We start from the raw sequence: 13,031 nt of genomic DNA, 5'->3' as shown, positions 1-13,031 counted from the left end.
CCGCATCTTCGATATCTAAAGCTGCTTTGTGATGATGCCGCTTGTAAACAGCACAATTTAATGTTTCGAACAGATATAAAGCACAATATCAAATACATTTGACTTATTATTGAATGATATTTCAGTCTTGAACTTGCGATAGATGAAGATCATTATATATAAGCTTCTGTTATATGCTAGTTGCATTAGCCTTATATCTAGTGCAGTAGTAATGAAGAAAAAATTAATCACACATGATACATTTACCGCTTGTCTTGAACTATTCTGCAATACTTTGATTTACCAGTGGTGGGCAGTAGCCTAAAATATTTTGTTTCTTTTATCCATCTTTTAGCCATCCAGTCACCCGACTGGAGTCTTGTTAACACTTCATTAATGAAAAGTGCCTTTAAGGGTTTTAGGAAAGTTTACATATTTGGTTATGTTTTGCAATCCACTGACAGCGGTGAGTCATTCAAGCTATTCATTGCATGTTGACAGTAGGCCATTTCATGTACATTACGTAATCTTAGTATCTTTAGACTTTGACAGCTGACATTTTAAAGTTTTATTAGGTCTAGATCTAAGTTACAATCACTATTACATTATTACAAAAAAAAAAAAAGGCAAAATATTTTAAGGTAATCATAATGTAATAGAAAATGACCAGAGCACTTGTATGGCCTGTTTATTTCCTGTACGTCATTTTCATAGGATTTTTACTTTGTATAAAGGGAGACTATGGCTTAACAGCGATGGATAGATGGATGGATAGAATGGAGGGTTTTAGTGTGCATATAATAAAGTTGGTAAGCTTCCAGTGTGGTGGTTGGATTGAATAATAGCTGGAATCTTCGTTCTCAAACTTCAGTTATTGTGTAACTATTTTACATAGGATCATGAGTGTAGAATGGTATCACAGGAACATGCGTGTGAGTGTTTGTGTATGCGCATGTGCACATGCAAGTGTGTAACCTCCTCTCTCCTTACTGCTTTCTGTCTATACAGACTAAAGACACTTTGGTGACCAGGCGCATTCAGATAGAAAGAGAAAAGTAGAGAGTGGATGAGGCAAGAGGGTATTCACAAAAGTGTCCAAGGGTTAGCGCTCAGTATATTTTATAGAGTTGAGCTAGGTTTATATTGTAGAGTTTGGTCTTGTTAGAAACATCCATACTTTAGACATAAAGTAAGATTAGAACACATATATTGTGTCTATAACATATATGCATTGAAAAATGCAGTGATGGTTTTTGCATAGAGACAGTTTGAGCGGAAAGACTCATCGCTGTTTAAATCCAGGTAAAGTATTTTTATTGATAAAATATTTGTATTTCCCACTGTTGGTTCAGATCTGATGTTCACATACACTACACACACAGATTATATTTATATATAGATAGATAGTTGATTGAATACTATAAACTGATGTGATGAGGCATACAATAGTTTCAAGTTTGGTTTATTTGTCACATACATAGTCATACACAGTACAACACGCAGTGAAATGGTGGAGAGTGCTCTGTCCAAACTGAGGAAGAGAACCAGGGGTGCATAGAGAAAAAAATATATATACAGATAAATATATATATATATATTTAGTTTTATTACTCCAGATAAAAAATGGAAAATATGGCTAATATAATTTACATCTTTACTTATTAGCATACAATATATATTAATAATAATTGTATCATTAAATGTAAGATATATGACATGGTGGCAGATGCATTTGTACAAAATCTTGAACACCTTGCTTTTTGACACACTATTTAAACAAAAAATCCTTATCCTATCCATTTGATTTTTTTAATTTTCCTTTTAGCGAGCTTTAGCTTTGCTTTGTCCTACAGCAAGATTATAGTTGCCAGATAGGTAACCTCTTGGTTGCCTAACAACAGATATGCATATCATATTTTGTGGAGTGAGTGAAGGAGACTAGCATGGCAACCACTCTTCACAAGCATTTGCACACCACTTGCAAAACAAAACCTGGAAAAAGGAACAATTGTAGTGGTTCTTATGCATGAACATGTAACATTTATTAATAAAAACATAGCACATTGCAGTCATTTTCAAGTAAAGTCAGAAAAATCTCCAATGTTACATTGTTCAGTATTACAATATTTAATTGTGTACTGCTGGACTTACCTGTTTACTGTAGGTGGTCATTGAATACAGGGACCTTTGCAGCACATGTGTATACTTTTGAGGTGTGTTTTTGTTAGTCACAGCATGTATTGTGCTGCACTAAGCTCCTTCATTCCACTTCTCTTTTGTGAGGTAAAAGTGACAGTTTTTTTTTTCATCTTTTTCCACACATATGTTTAGAAACACATTGTAAGTAAGAGACTGTGAGTTTTTAAGGAAGTGTTGCTTTTGGTTCATGTGAAATAATTGTGAAAAGCTGATAATAGCTAAAATAATTTTTTTCCTTATAGAGGGAAACACAGTTATAATTTGTTGATGTTTGTGTTATCAGAATACTTGCTGACAGCATGTTTGAAGCATTAAAACATCATTAAATATTAAACAAAGCATATTCTCTAAAACAAATCTTCATCCAAAAATGGTATGTAATTTAACCTTGATTAACAAGGGTGAAGTAACATCTATATATCTTTCCAGCATTACGTCCAGTGATACTCTCCACCACCTTGCCCATGACAAAGCTTTCAGAAACAACATAGCAATGGTGGACATCGACGTTATCATGGAGAACATCACCATCATCCTCTACACCATTACAATTATCTTGGGCATCCCTGGGAACTCTGTCGTCATCTGGATGGCGGGGTTCCGTGTGAAGGCTAATGTCACAAATGTGTGGCTGGTCAACTTGGCTGTGGCAGACTTGATTTTCTGCATGACACGTGTCACCTCTTTGATTAAGAATATCTTTTATGATTACTGGCCCTTTGGTGTCTTCCTCTGCAAGTTCAATGGATTCTTCAAGTATGCCAACATGTTCTGTAGTGTTTTCTTCCTAGCTGTCATCAGCCTGGACCGGGCAATTTGTGTGTGGTGGCCAGTGTTCACCAGACAGCACCGAACTCTGTGTATCGCTCGACTTGTCAGTTTGGGGGTTTGGATTGCGGCTGTGATCTTCAGTGCACCATATTATGTATACCGGCAGGTCTACACTGGCAAGAACAACTTGAGTAAATGCTCCTTGGAGGTAGGAAATGCCGGTACAGTTTAACTCAGTTGTTAAGCTACTCCACTAATAATCAGAAAGTTGCCTGTTCAAGTCCCACCACTTTGGGCCCCTGAGAAAGACCCTTAACCCTCAGTTACTCAAGTTGTATTCAATTATAATTGTAAGTTGCTTTGGATAAAAGTATCACCTAAATGCCATGAAATGTAAACACTGGCAAGAAGCACAGTCCAAGGGCCACTGCTTGATTGAAAGTCCTTTGTTCTACAGGGTGCAATAGTTAAGTATACAGATGATGTCATTTGAAATCCTTGTCTCTTTGTTGGTTTGGATGTAAATTCCAAAACTTGATCCCTGATCTACCATTTTATTTATTTCCATAGATGAAGGAAGCAACTGAAGGTGACAACACAGCTAAAGTGGCCTTGTACAGCATTCGTTTCTTATGTGGTTTTCTCTTACCCTTCTTGGTTATCCTTTCATGCTATGCACTAACTGCTGTAGGGATACAACGAATGCAGAGCGCTCGCAAATCACGACCCCTTCGAATTCTTGTTTCACTGGTTTGTGCCTTCTTCCTCTGTTGGGGGCCTTACCACTGTCTCCTTCTGGCCAAAATGGTGGACAGGAAGAGCCAGGTAGTAAAAGTGGGCTTGCCCATAGCTAAATGTTTAGCCTACTTCAACAGCTGTGTTAACCCATTCCTGTACTTCTGCATGGGCCTAGATATGAGGCAACGCTTTAGACAAAGTATTTCTGGGATTTATCACCGAGCTTTTGCTGAGGACTGGGAAGGGCAGACATCACAGTGTCAGGGACGCTTTATGGATGAAAGTTCCACTTCTCTTTCAAAGATAAAAGCCACACAGCAGAACAAATGTGAGGGAAGTGCTACTGTTTGAAAAATAACATTGTTGATTCTAGATATTTTATGACTGTGTAGGCCTTCTGAATGGTCTTTTATACTCATATGTAGATGTCAGATATCCCTAGCCAGTCATTTTGTTCAGTTACATGACATTTTTTTTTTTTTTGCTCAAATTTGGTGGGGTACTATATGTGTATCTTTTATATATGTGCCAGGAATAAAAAATGTCAGAAAGCTACCATAGGGGGACAAATAAGGTATTTACTTTAAGGACATGAGCATATTTAAAAATATGACATTTCTGTATTATTTTGTTGACTTTTACTTCATTCCTTTTGGGGACGCCTAACCCTAGCTACCCTTGGCTACATAGCTAACATTAGCTAGCCACTATAATGCTTGACTACATCAATAACATTAACTAGACACTGTAATGCTGCTAGATAGCTATCTTTCCTGTTTCCTATTGTATTTTAACTGCTGTATGTTGGTTGTAGATAAATACATTTTAGGTAAAGATGTATATTTGTCGAGTCTATCTTTTAATACTTATTATGCATACATTTTGAATCACTAGAAAACCCATCATGTCAGCTCACAGTGGACTATGCTGGTTGGACTATACCTAGCAAAGAATGTCTTAGAATAGTGACCCAAATTTAAAAATTTAATAATGTAAGCCACTGCACTGATACAATAAACAATTACTATCCTTTATTATCTTATCTGTTACATATGCTTTATTATTTATTATTATTATAAACTTTTTAAAAACGTTTTTAAAAGAGTAAGTATGATTAAGTAATTTAATGTAATTATTGAAAGTACAGTATTTAAGTATTTATTCCATCATAATCAACTTTGCTAATGGTGTTTATCTAACTTATGACACCACAGAACAATTTACACATGTATAAATGTGACATGATATCAGGGTTGTGTATTGTTTGTGCTTTGGTTTTCATTATTTGCACTTTGTCTTGCTAATTTTCTTTATTCACCTAGTAAAGCACAGAGAAAAATGGTAGACATTTCATCCAGCAACTTTGTAGGGTTTTAGTAAAAACAAACTTTCTGTCTAAATACCTTATTACATGTTTAATTACCATCAATCTTACATTTCTTTTTAAGGTATGAACATTCATTGTCTATAAAGGAAGATTTAAATAACATTTTTATCTTTTTTTTCTTAAAAAAAATTACTTTTTCAGAATAGGAATCCCCAAGTAAAAAAGGAAGTTAAAATGTGCCAAACGGAAGTTCTGCTTGTCTGTTCCTATCTATTTTGTTTCTCTGGCTTTGAATAGAGAAAAGATATTCTGCAACTTGGTGAATATCTATTAACCAAAATAGATAGGAACAGACAAGAAAAAAAAACAGTTTGCATGTTATTTCCTTTCAATTCAGCTTGGCCTCTTTGTATGTGTTAAAACATGAGTTCAAAATCTCAAGGCTTAATGGCTGACCTCCCAAACTTCCTGTGTTACTAAACAAATCCAAAGGTCAATGCAACTACACAGTTTCCTTTCATCCATGCTTATTCAAATGTTTTTAGTAATGCAGGTTGAAGTGAAAAGACTGGATAGCCTTTTACCATACTTTAATATGGTTTGGCTCAGGATATCATGTTCAGAGCAACAATAGAGAATTTTGTGAAAGAAAAGAAAAATAAGAGGAGTTATGGGAGAAGTGTCTACTCATTAGGGAAGCAGGAACAATGGGGGAAAGGTTTGGTTTTATTTTAAGCAGATACATGGTTGGTTTAGAAGTTCACAAGGTATGTTAGGTGGTCATGAGGTACGTGAGGTGGTCGTGAGGTATGTAAGTTGGTCGTGAGTTACATGAGGTGGTCATGAGGTATATGAGGTGGTCATGAGGTATATGAGGTGGTCGTGAAGTATGTGAGGTGGTCGTGAGGTGGTCCAGAGGTTTGTGAGTTGGTCATGAGTTATATGAGGTGGTCGTGATCTATGTGAGGTGGTCGTGAGGTGGTTGTAAGGTATGTGAGGTGGTCATGAGGTGGTCCAGTGGTCCTCTGAGTCTGTGAGGCTCACCGTCTTTGAAAAACATCATCTCACTCGCAAATTTCTGTGTTTTTTCTAAAATTTACATTGCCATAACAATGATGTTATCGATTTCTTCTTGTTCTTAACTCAAGTTATATCATATTGAAATAAAATGTCACAATTAAGAACACCCTAAACATGACATGTAAACTCTAGATTGGTTTTACTTACAGAAAAAGCAGTTTAGCTTTCTGAGCAGCTGTAATGAGCTTTTTTACAGGTGTATTCAAAAGTACCTGTAAATTTAATCTACTATCCAATGATGGGCCAAATACTCACACTCATTCATTGTTTTTCATATTCACACTCATTCATTTTTACCTGGCTTAAGGAAAGTGGAATATTTATACTAATGTTCACTAAATTTCATTCTAATTTTACTTGAGCACTGCCTATACAACATGAGCACTGTCTGAACACCAAGTAAGCGTGATAACTCCTTTTACATGACCTCTTATTGCCACCACAGCCATATATTATACATATACTCTGCCTGGCCAAAAAAAAAGGTCACACACACTAATATTTCGCTAGACTGCCTTTAGCTTTGATTACGCCATGCATTCACATGCATTCACTGTGGCATCGTTTCCGCAAGCTTCTTGCATTAATTTTTCCCCAAGATCTTGTATTGATGATGGGAGATTTGGACCACCACGCAAAGTCTTCTCCAGCACATCCCAAAGATTCTCAATGGGGTTCAGGTCTGGACTCTGTGGTGGCCAATCCATGTGTGAAAATGATGTCTCATGCTCCCTGAACCACTCTTTCACAATTTGATCCCGATGAATCCTAGCCTTGTCATCTTGGAATATGCCTCTGCCATCAGGGAAGAAAAAATTCATTGATGGAATAACCTGGTCGTTCAGTATATTCAGGTAGTCAGCTGACCTCATTCTTTGGGCACATAACGTTGCTGAACCTAGACCTGACCAACTGCAGCAACCCCAGATCATAGCACTGCCCCCATAGGCTTGTCCAGTAGGCACTAGGCATGATGGATGCATCACTTCAGCTGCCTCTCTTCTTACCCTGATGTGCCCATCACTCTGGAACAGGGTAAATCTGGACTCATCAGACCACATGACCTTCTTCCATTGCTCCAGAGTGCAATCTTTATGCTCCCTAGCTAATGGAAGCCATTTTTGCCAGTTAGCCTCACTGACAAGTGGTTTTCTTAAGGCTATGCAGCTGTTTAGTCCCAATCCCTTGAGTTCCATTTGCTTTGTGCATGTGGAAATTCTCTTACTTTCACTATTAAACATATCCCTGAGTTCTACTGTTGTTTTTCTATGATTTGATTTCACCACATGTTTAAGTGATCGTCGATCACAATCATTCAAGTTTTTTTTTCGGATCACATTTCTTCCTCGAAGATGATGTTTCCCCACTGTCCTTCCACTTTTTAATAATCCATTGGACAGTTCCTGATTTTATTAGTTTCAGCAATCTCCTTAGATGTTTTCTGGGTGTTTGCTTGATGCATGCCAATAATTTGACCCTTCTGAAACAGATTAACATGGTTAATTTCGACATGGTTGTTTAACAAATGAGGAGCTACTCACGGCATCAGTTAGGGTTAAATAACTTGTGGCCAGCTGAAACATAATCACCCATGCAGTAATTATCCAATGGGAGGCTTTTACCTATTTGCTTAGTTAAATCCAGGTGGTGACCTTTTTTTTAGCCAGGCAGTGTATTATACATATATAATACATACATTATACATATATTATACATATACATATATAAGCAAGAATTAGGATCTTCTCTGAATCTCATTTGTGCAGATAGCCAGCAATGATAGTCACATACCTTGGCATGTGCCTGTATTTTAAACAAATTTCTCAGACAGTGCAATTGACATGCTGTAATCAGCATATTCCTACTGTTACACTTAATGTGTCGTTAAATATAAACACTTTTTTGATATTTAAAATTCTCTCAGAGCACCTCTCAGTAGGAATCGCTTTCAGTTCACCAAAGAGAACATGTGAAAACCTCACACACTCTCTCTGTGGTTTTTCTTATTTCCTCTGTCATGCTGGTGATTTTAGCAGTTTCTTTTTTCATAACGAGTTACATATAAGACTTGAAAAAGTTACAGAGGAAAAGATGCAACGGTGAGCAGTAAGGAGGCGGACGCATGTGCGCAGAAGAGCGAGATTTATTAAGGGCAAATACAGAGTCGTAGTCAGAGTAGTCCAGGGTCATCGAGCCAATACGGAGCGTTCGGGGATACATGATCCAACAAACAAAAACACACAAAGGCAAACAGGGGAAGCAGGCTATAACAAAGACTAGGGAAAACTCGGGGCTAAGAAACACGAAGGCTAGGATGCACGGAGTACAAACTTACAGGTATACAGAGCCTGCTTTCAAAAACATTCAGACATTAAACCAAACATAATGAACCTAATATTCAAAGAAACGCAACCATTCAAATACACAATGAACAGCCAAGACCAAGGCAACAAGACAGGGTCTAAATGCATGAACTAAAGGGGGGACAGGTGTGGAAAACCAAACGAGGGGCGGAGAAAAAACGAAACTACGGAATGGAACTAAAATACACAAGACAGGGAAAAGACGGAACATGGAAGATGGGAGGTACTGATTGTGGCAAAAGCTTTTATAAACACGAATGTGTTCACGTCTTAGGTCATTAACCTGAATTCAGTCCATCGTATATATTGCCACTTGTGAACACATTTGGCAAAGAGTAAAAATTACTTGATAATAGAAAACCCAATTCATAATTCATAATAAAATCCCACCCATTGCACATGTGTATTAAAACAGTCGGACTGTTTGTTTAATCAATTAAATATCAAATATGATTAGTGGCGCTGCAAGGTTTTCAGAGATAAAGTCGCAACAGAGCAGGCAACAGAACATGAGCTCGATTGACTCATACGTGTGTGCGCTTGAAACAATTAACTTCTGCTTAGTCTGGGTTAAGGAGGAAAAAGGTTACTCAACATCCAGCCTTTCTGTGCAATACCCCGTGTAAGCATAGCAGCAATGGCTAATGTCACGACTTACAGTTACGTGAGAGACTGGAAATTCTTCCATTAATGTTCACATTGACAAACTCTGGTCAGTGTGTAGAATTAAAACAAGAGCAAGAAAGTTCCCTGACATCTTATTATAGAATGGGAAAGTTGTGGACTGCGGAGTACTTTTAAGTGCACTACAGGTTTCCTTCTGGAACAGTGCGCATTAACTCTATCCCAAAATTATGTATGAAGGCCAGTTGTAGCACGCTACATTTATGACCACAACTTCCCGAGGGAGCAGCTAAAAGTGTCATAGTTGTGATACGCACAACCTTTCCCCTTTAATGACACAAAATTGAACGTACGACGAACTTTCTTCGGACGTCATTTACAAGGGCGGAAAGGCGAGTGGCCGCTTGCCACCCCCCAAAAAAGTATCATTGCGTAAACAAATTTGCACAATTTATCAAAAAATAAATAAATAAATAACAAATTTGAATGGGATGACAGAAAGAGGTTTATTTTCCCACCATGTTAACATTACCATATTCTACAAGAAGTTGTCAAAGTGAGTGAACGGACTACAATAAAATCTGGAATTTGTTTGGACATGTATCTTTACTTTAAAACTCACACCAGGAATATTCATTTATAACACGCCTAGTTACTGAAATATTAATCTATAAACCGTGCAAGGAATTAATTTTGGCTAATTTAAAGATATCCCACATAAATGCAGCTAGTTACACGTTAATGGCAAAACAGCTACACTAACGCTACATCCACGGTTTATGTTCATTAATGTCTGCTGCAATTTACTTCCAAAATTACCACCACATTAGCTACTAGTTACCTCAAGTCAACTGTCTAATTTCCAACAGACTAATCTGAAGCAGCTAACATAATTTGATGGATCACAGAAAATGACACTTTTAGAGTGCTTACAGTAGTGAAGTTAAAGCCAATTGGTTATGCTAATATCAATATACTGTATGTAGTAAGCATAAATCTGAAAGTATTTATTTTAATTAAGTATTTATTAAGTTTTTTTTATATTAAAATAAATATTAGTGAAAACTAGCAGGTAGTGCCATTAAATAAGGAGTTCTGTGTATTTCATATGTGACTAATCCAGTTATTTATTTAATGATTTCTAGGTAATTAGAATGAAAACTTCTAAAAGCTAATTCAAACCCTCCTCATATGTGATAAAATACAAATTACACACTTGATTTGACCGAATGCTCATGGTAATTACTTTGTTGCAACTCTTTTTAAGAAAAAAACATTCAATAACTTGTTTTTTTGTTTTTTTTTACACCTTTGTGCTTTTGTAAATAACTGTTTTCATATGCTCTGTTGTTAAATCTGTGTGTATGGAGGGTAAGTTCCAAGCTGACTGAGGAAGGAGAGAGAGAGAAAAAGCAGAAGTTACACATGGAAGAAACACAGAGAGTGATGTGATGTGGCAAACAACTCTGGATGTCAGACACGGATTGTGTCTGTTGTCAATATTTGGGGAAAAAAATGAAATATAATCTTGGGGTGCTGGAGACACTGGAACCTCCAGCAACCCAAAACTACAATCTGTAACTGAATCACAATAGTCTGACCATTGCAATGAAAAACAGGAGTTTAGCTTTTTTTTTTATCGTCTTATTTCCTCAAAGGGTCTTTCTGACAAATCAATTAGCATTCAATTCATTTTATTCTAGTTTCCCAAACACTTATTGATGTTGAAAAAAATGTATCTTGAAACGTTTTACACATCTAGAAAATTACCAATGCACATCCTGCAGAAATTGGTTTTGACTTTGGTTGGACTTCCCTTATAAATGCCCCTGTAAACATACATGTTTAATTAAATTTACATGTTTAGGCTTCAAATGTGGGTAATATTACTCAGCAACAACGATTGATTGCTCAATATATTATATTTTTCTAGTTTATATTTAGCATTTTCCTGTTGTTAATTGCTATTTTATTTTAATTCATTGTAATCCACTTCCCATTAACCCCTCCCTCCCCTCTTAAGCTCTGATGAAAGGGTGTTCCTTTTACCACCACCACAGCTGGCTCTCCCTCCCTCTAGGGTTTGATGTCCCCCACCTGCTCCAGCACCTCTAGTTATTGGAGATTCCATTGTTAGACATCTCAGAGTATCTAACACTAAAGGTAAGTTTCTTGTTTTCTGGGTGCTCATGTTTTAAATATTGCCACGGTGATCAGCAGACATGACAATACCAGCACTGTGTTCCTCCATATGGAAGCGATTGACATCTCTTCTGGTCGCAGCGAGGTCCTCAGCGAGGAGCACTTCAAAATGCTTCTGGGCACTGTAAATAAGATAACCTATGCCAGAGATATAGGGTGCCTTCTTACCTACAGACAGGGAAGTGAGCAGACTCTAAGCACTCCACTGTTAGATCCGAAGTTGGTGCGAGGACATTGCCTTCGAGAACAGCTGGTCTTCATTCTGGGAGTGACTGTCATTCTAGTAAAGATGACTCAATTAGACACTATTAGTATAGTATTACTCACATCAATTTAGGTTTATTGAATATTGGATCAAATATTCAATAGCACTCATTGTATATAATATTATTATTATTAATATTATGACAATAACCCTAATGCATTGTGCCTAACCAAGACGTGGGCCAAAAAGAATGACTTTCAAGCCCTTAATGAATCCACTGCTCCTGGATACAGTTACTATAACAGTCCACGTATCCCTGGCTGTTCAAGTCCCACAATGGCCAAGTCACCACTTTTGGGCCCCTGAGCAAGACCCTTAACCCTCAGTTGCTCAAATTGTGCTCAGTCATAATTGTAAGTCGCTTTGGATAAAAGCGTCAGATAAATGCTGTAAATGTACTTTCTCTTTTATTACAGTCTATCACCCACCCACCCCTGTCCATATATAGATTTCCTTAATGGACTTGTTGACTGCCTTTCCAGTATGTAGTACATGCTACAGATAAGAGTCTTATTGTAGGAGACTTCAATATCCATTTTGAAAAAACAAATGACCTACTCAAAATAGCATTCAGTAATGAATAAATGCTAAGGGATTTACTCAGAATGTCACAGGGCCTACTCACCAATGTAATCACATTCCAGATCTAATACTCTTGGTATTAAAGTATTCAACTTTGACTGAATCTCAGACCACTATTTAATCATGTATGAATTAACCCTGAACAACAGCTTGCTGTCCCAATATCATAATAAGTGTAACATCACAACTTCAGCCATTAGTGCATTTAGTGATAACCTACCAGAACTGACCTCCTCTTCCTCCTCTAGTCCTGATAATCTTGAACATACCACAGAAAGTTTGCAATCAATACTTTTTCATGTCACTAGATAGTGTTGCGCCAATTAGAATTAAAAGATTTTGGGGGAAAAAAGACCAGGACCTCGGCTCAACAACCATGCATGACCTCTAAACAAACAGCTTGAGGGCAGGAGGGTAGATGGCATGAGCTAAAACTCGAATGGCTCCATGTTGAACTGAAGAATATTCTAATGCTTACAACTCTTCCAGATCAGGGTTCTTATCATCCCTAGTAGAGAATAAAAAAAACAATCATTGGTTGCACTTCTCTAGTATATCTATAATAACATTAAATAGTCTGAAGTCATTACTAACATATACATATACTAACATTACAAAATAGTAATTTTGTGAATTTATTCAATAACAAAATAGAAAAGATCTGACTACAAATTCAAAGTTTACCTCAGAGCTCAATTATGCATGTGAACAAATATCCCACAAGTCCTGATTATAATTATATTGCATAATGTTTGAGGCAACATTCAATATGTACTATGCCTACATATGCATTTGTTTGCATATATACTAATATACATCTTTCCACTTCCTGCCTACCTCTCTTTTTATCTCTGAACTAACCTGCTAACTTTAGGTGGAACCCAACTGAGACTGAGTTTCC

General features: G+C 36.9%; 1 protein-coding gene and 1 long non-coding RNA gene across 2 annotated transcripts in view; one reads left to right on the top strand and one right to left on the bottom strand.

The window, feature by feature from the left end:
* The first annotated feature begins 997 nt into the window (after positions 1 to 997).
* LOC113576295 (formyl peptide receptor 2-like) lies at positions 998 to 4,721 on the top strand. The gene is made up of 3 exons (XM_027008283.3): positions 998 to 1,281; positions 2,608 to 3,157; positions 3,520 to 4,721. The coding sequence occupies exons 2-3, from the start codon at positions 2,672 to 2,674 to the stop codon at positions 4,036 to 4,038; spliced, it is 1,005 nt and encodes a 334-aa protein (XP_026864084.2). The 5' UTR covers positions 998 to 1,281; positions 2,608 to 2,671; the 3' UTR covers positions 4,039 to 4,721.
* Positions 4,722 to 9,568: 4,847 nt separating this feature from the next.
* The window catches only part of LOC118241804 (uncharacterized), a 106,004-nt gene continuing 102,541 nt past the window's right edge, over positions 9,569 to 13,031 (bottom strand). The window contains exon 2 of the long non-coding RNA XR_004776365.2: positions 9,569 to 13,031. This exon is cut by the window's right edge and continues 1,141 nt beyond it. This is a non-coding gene — a long non-coding RNA (uncharacterized LOC118241804).

Source organism: Electrophorus electricus, chromosome 2, assembly GCF_041902795.1.
Source record: "Electrophorus electricus isolate QZ-2024a chromosome 2, ASM4190279v1, whole genome shotgun sequence".
NCBI lineage: Eukaryota > Metazoa > Chordata > Actinopteri > Gymnotiformes > Gymnotidae > Electrophorus > Electrophorus electricus.
The sequence above is the reverse complement of the archived record's forward strand: the minus strand, read 5'-3'. Positions and strand labels throughout refer to the sequence as shown.

Excerpts from the sequence above, each read along its gene's own strand:
- LOC113576295 (XM_027008283.3), top strand. The coding sequence starts at position 2,672 with ATGGTGGACATCGACGTTATCATGGAGAACATCACCATCATCCTCTAC. Across the intron at positions 3,158-3,519 it reads TGAGTAAATGCTCCTTGGAG|ATGAAGGAAGCAACTGAAGG; the intron begins GTAGGAAATGCC and ends TTATTTCCATAG.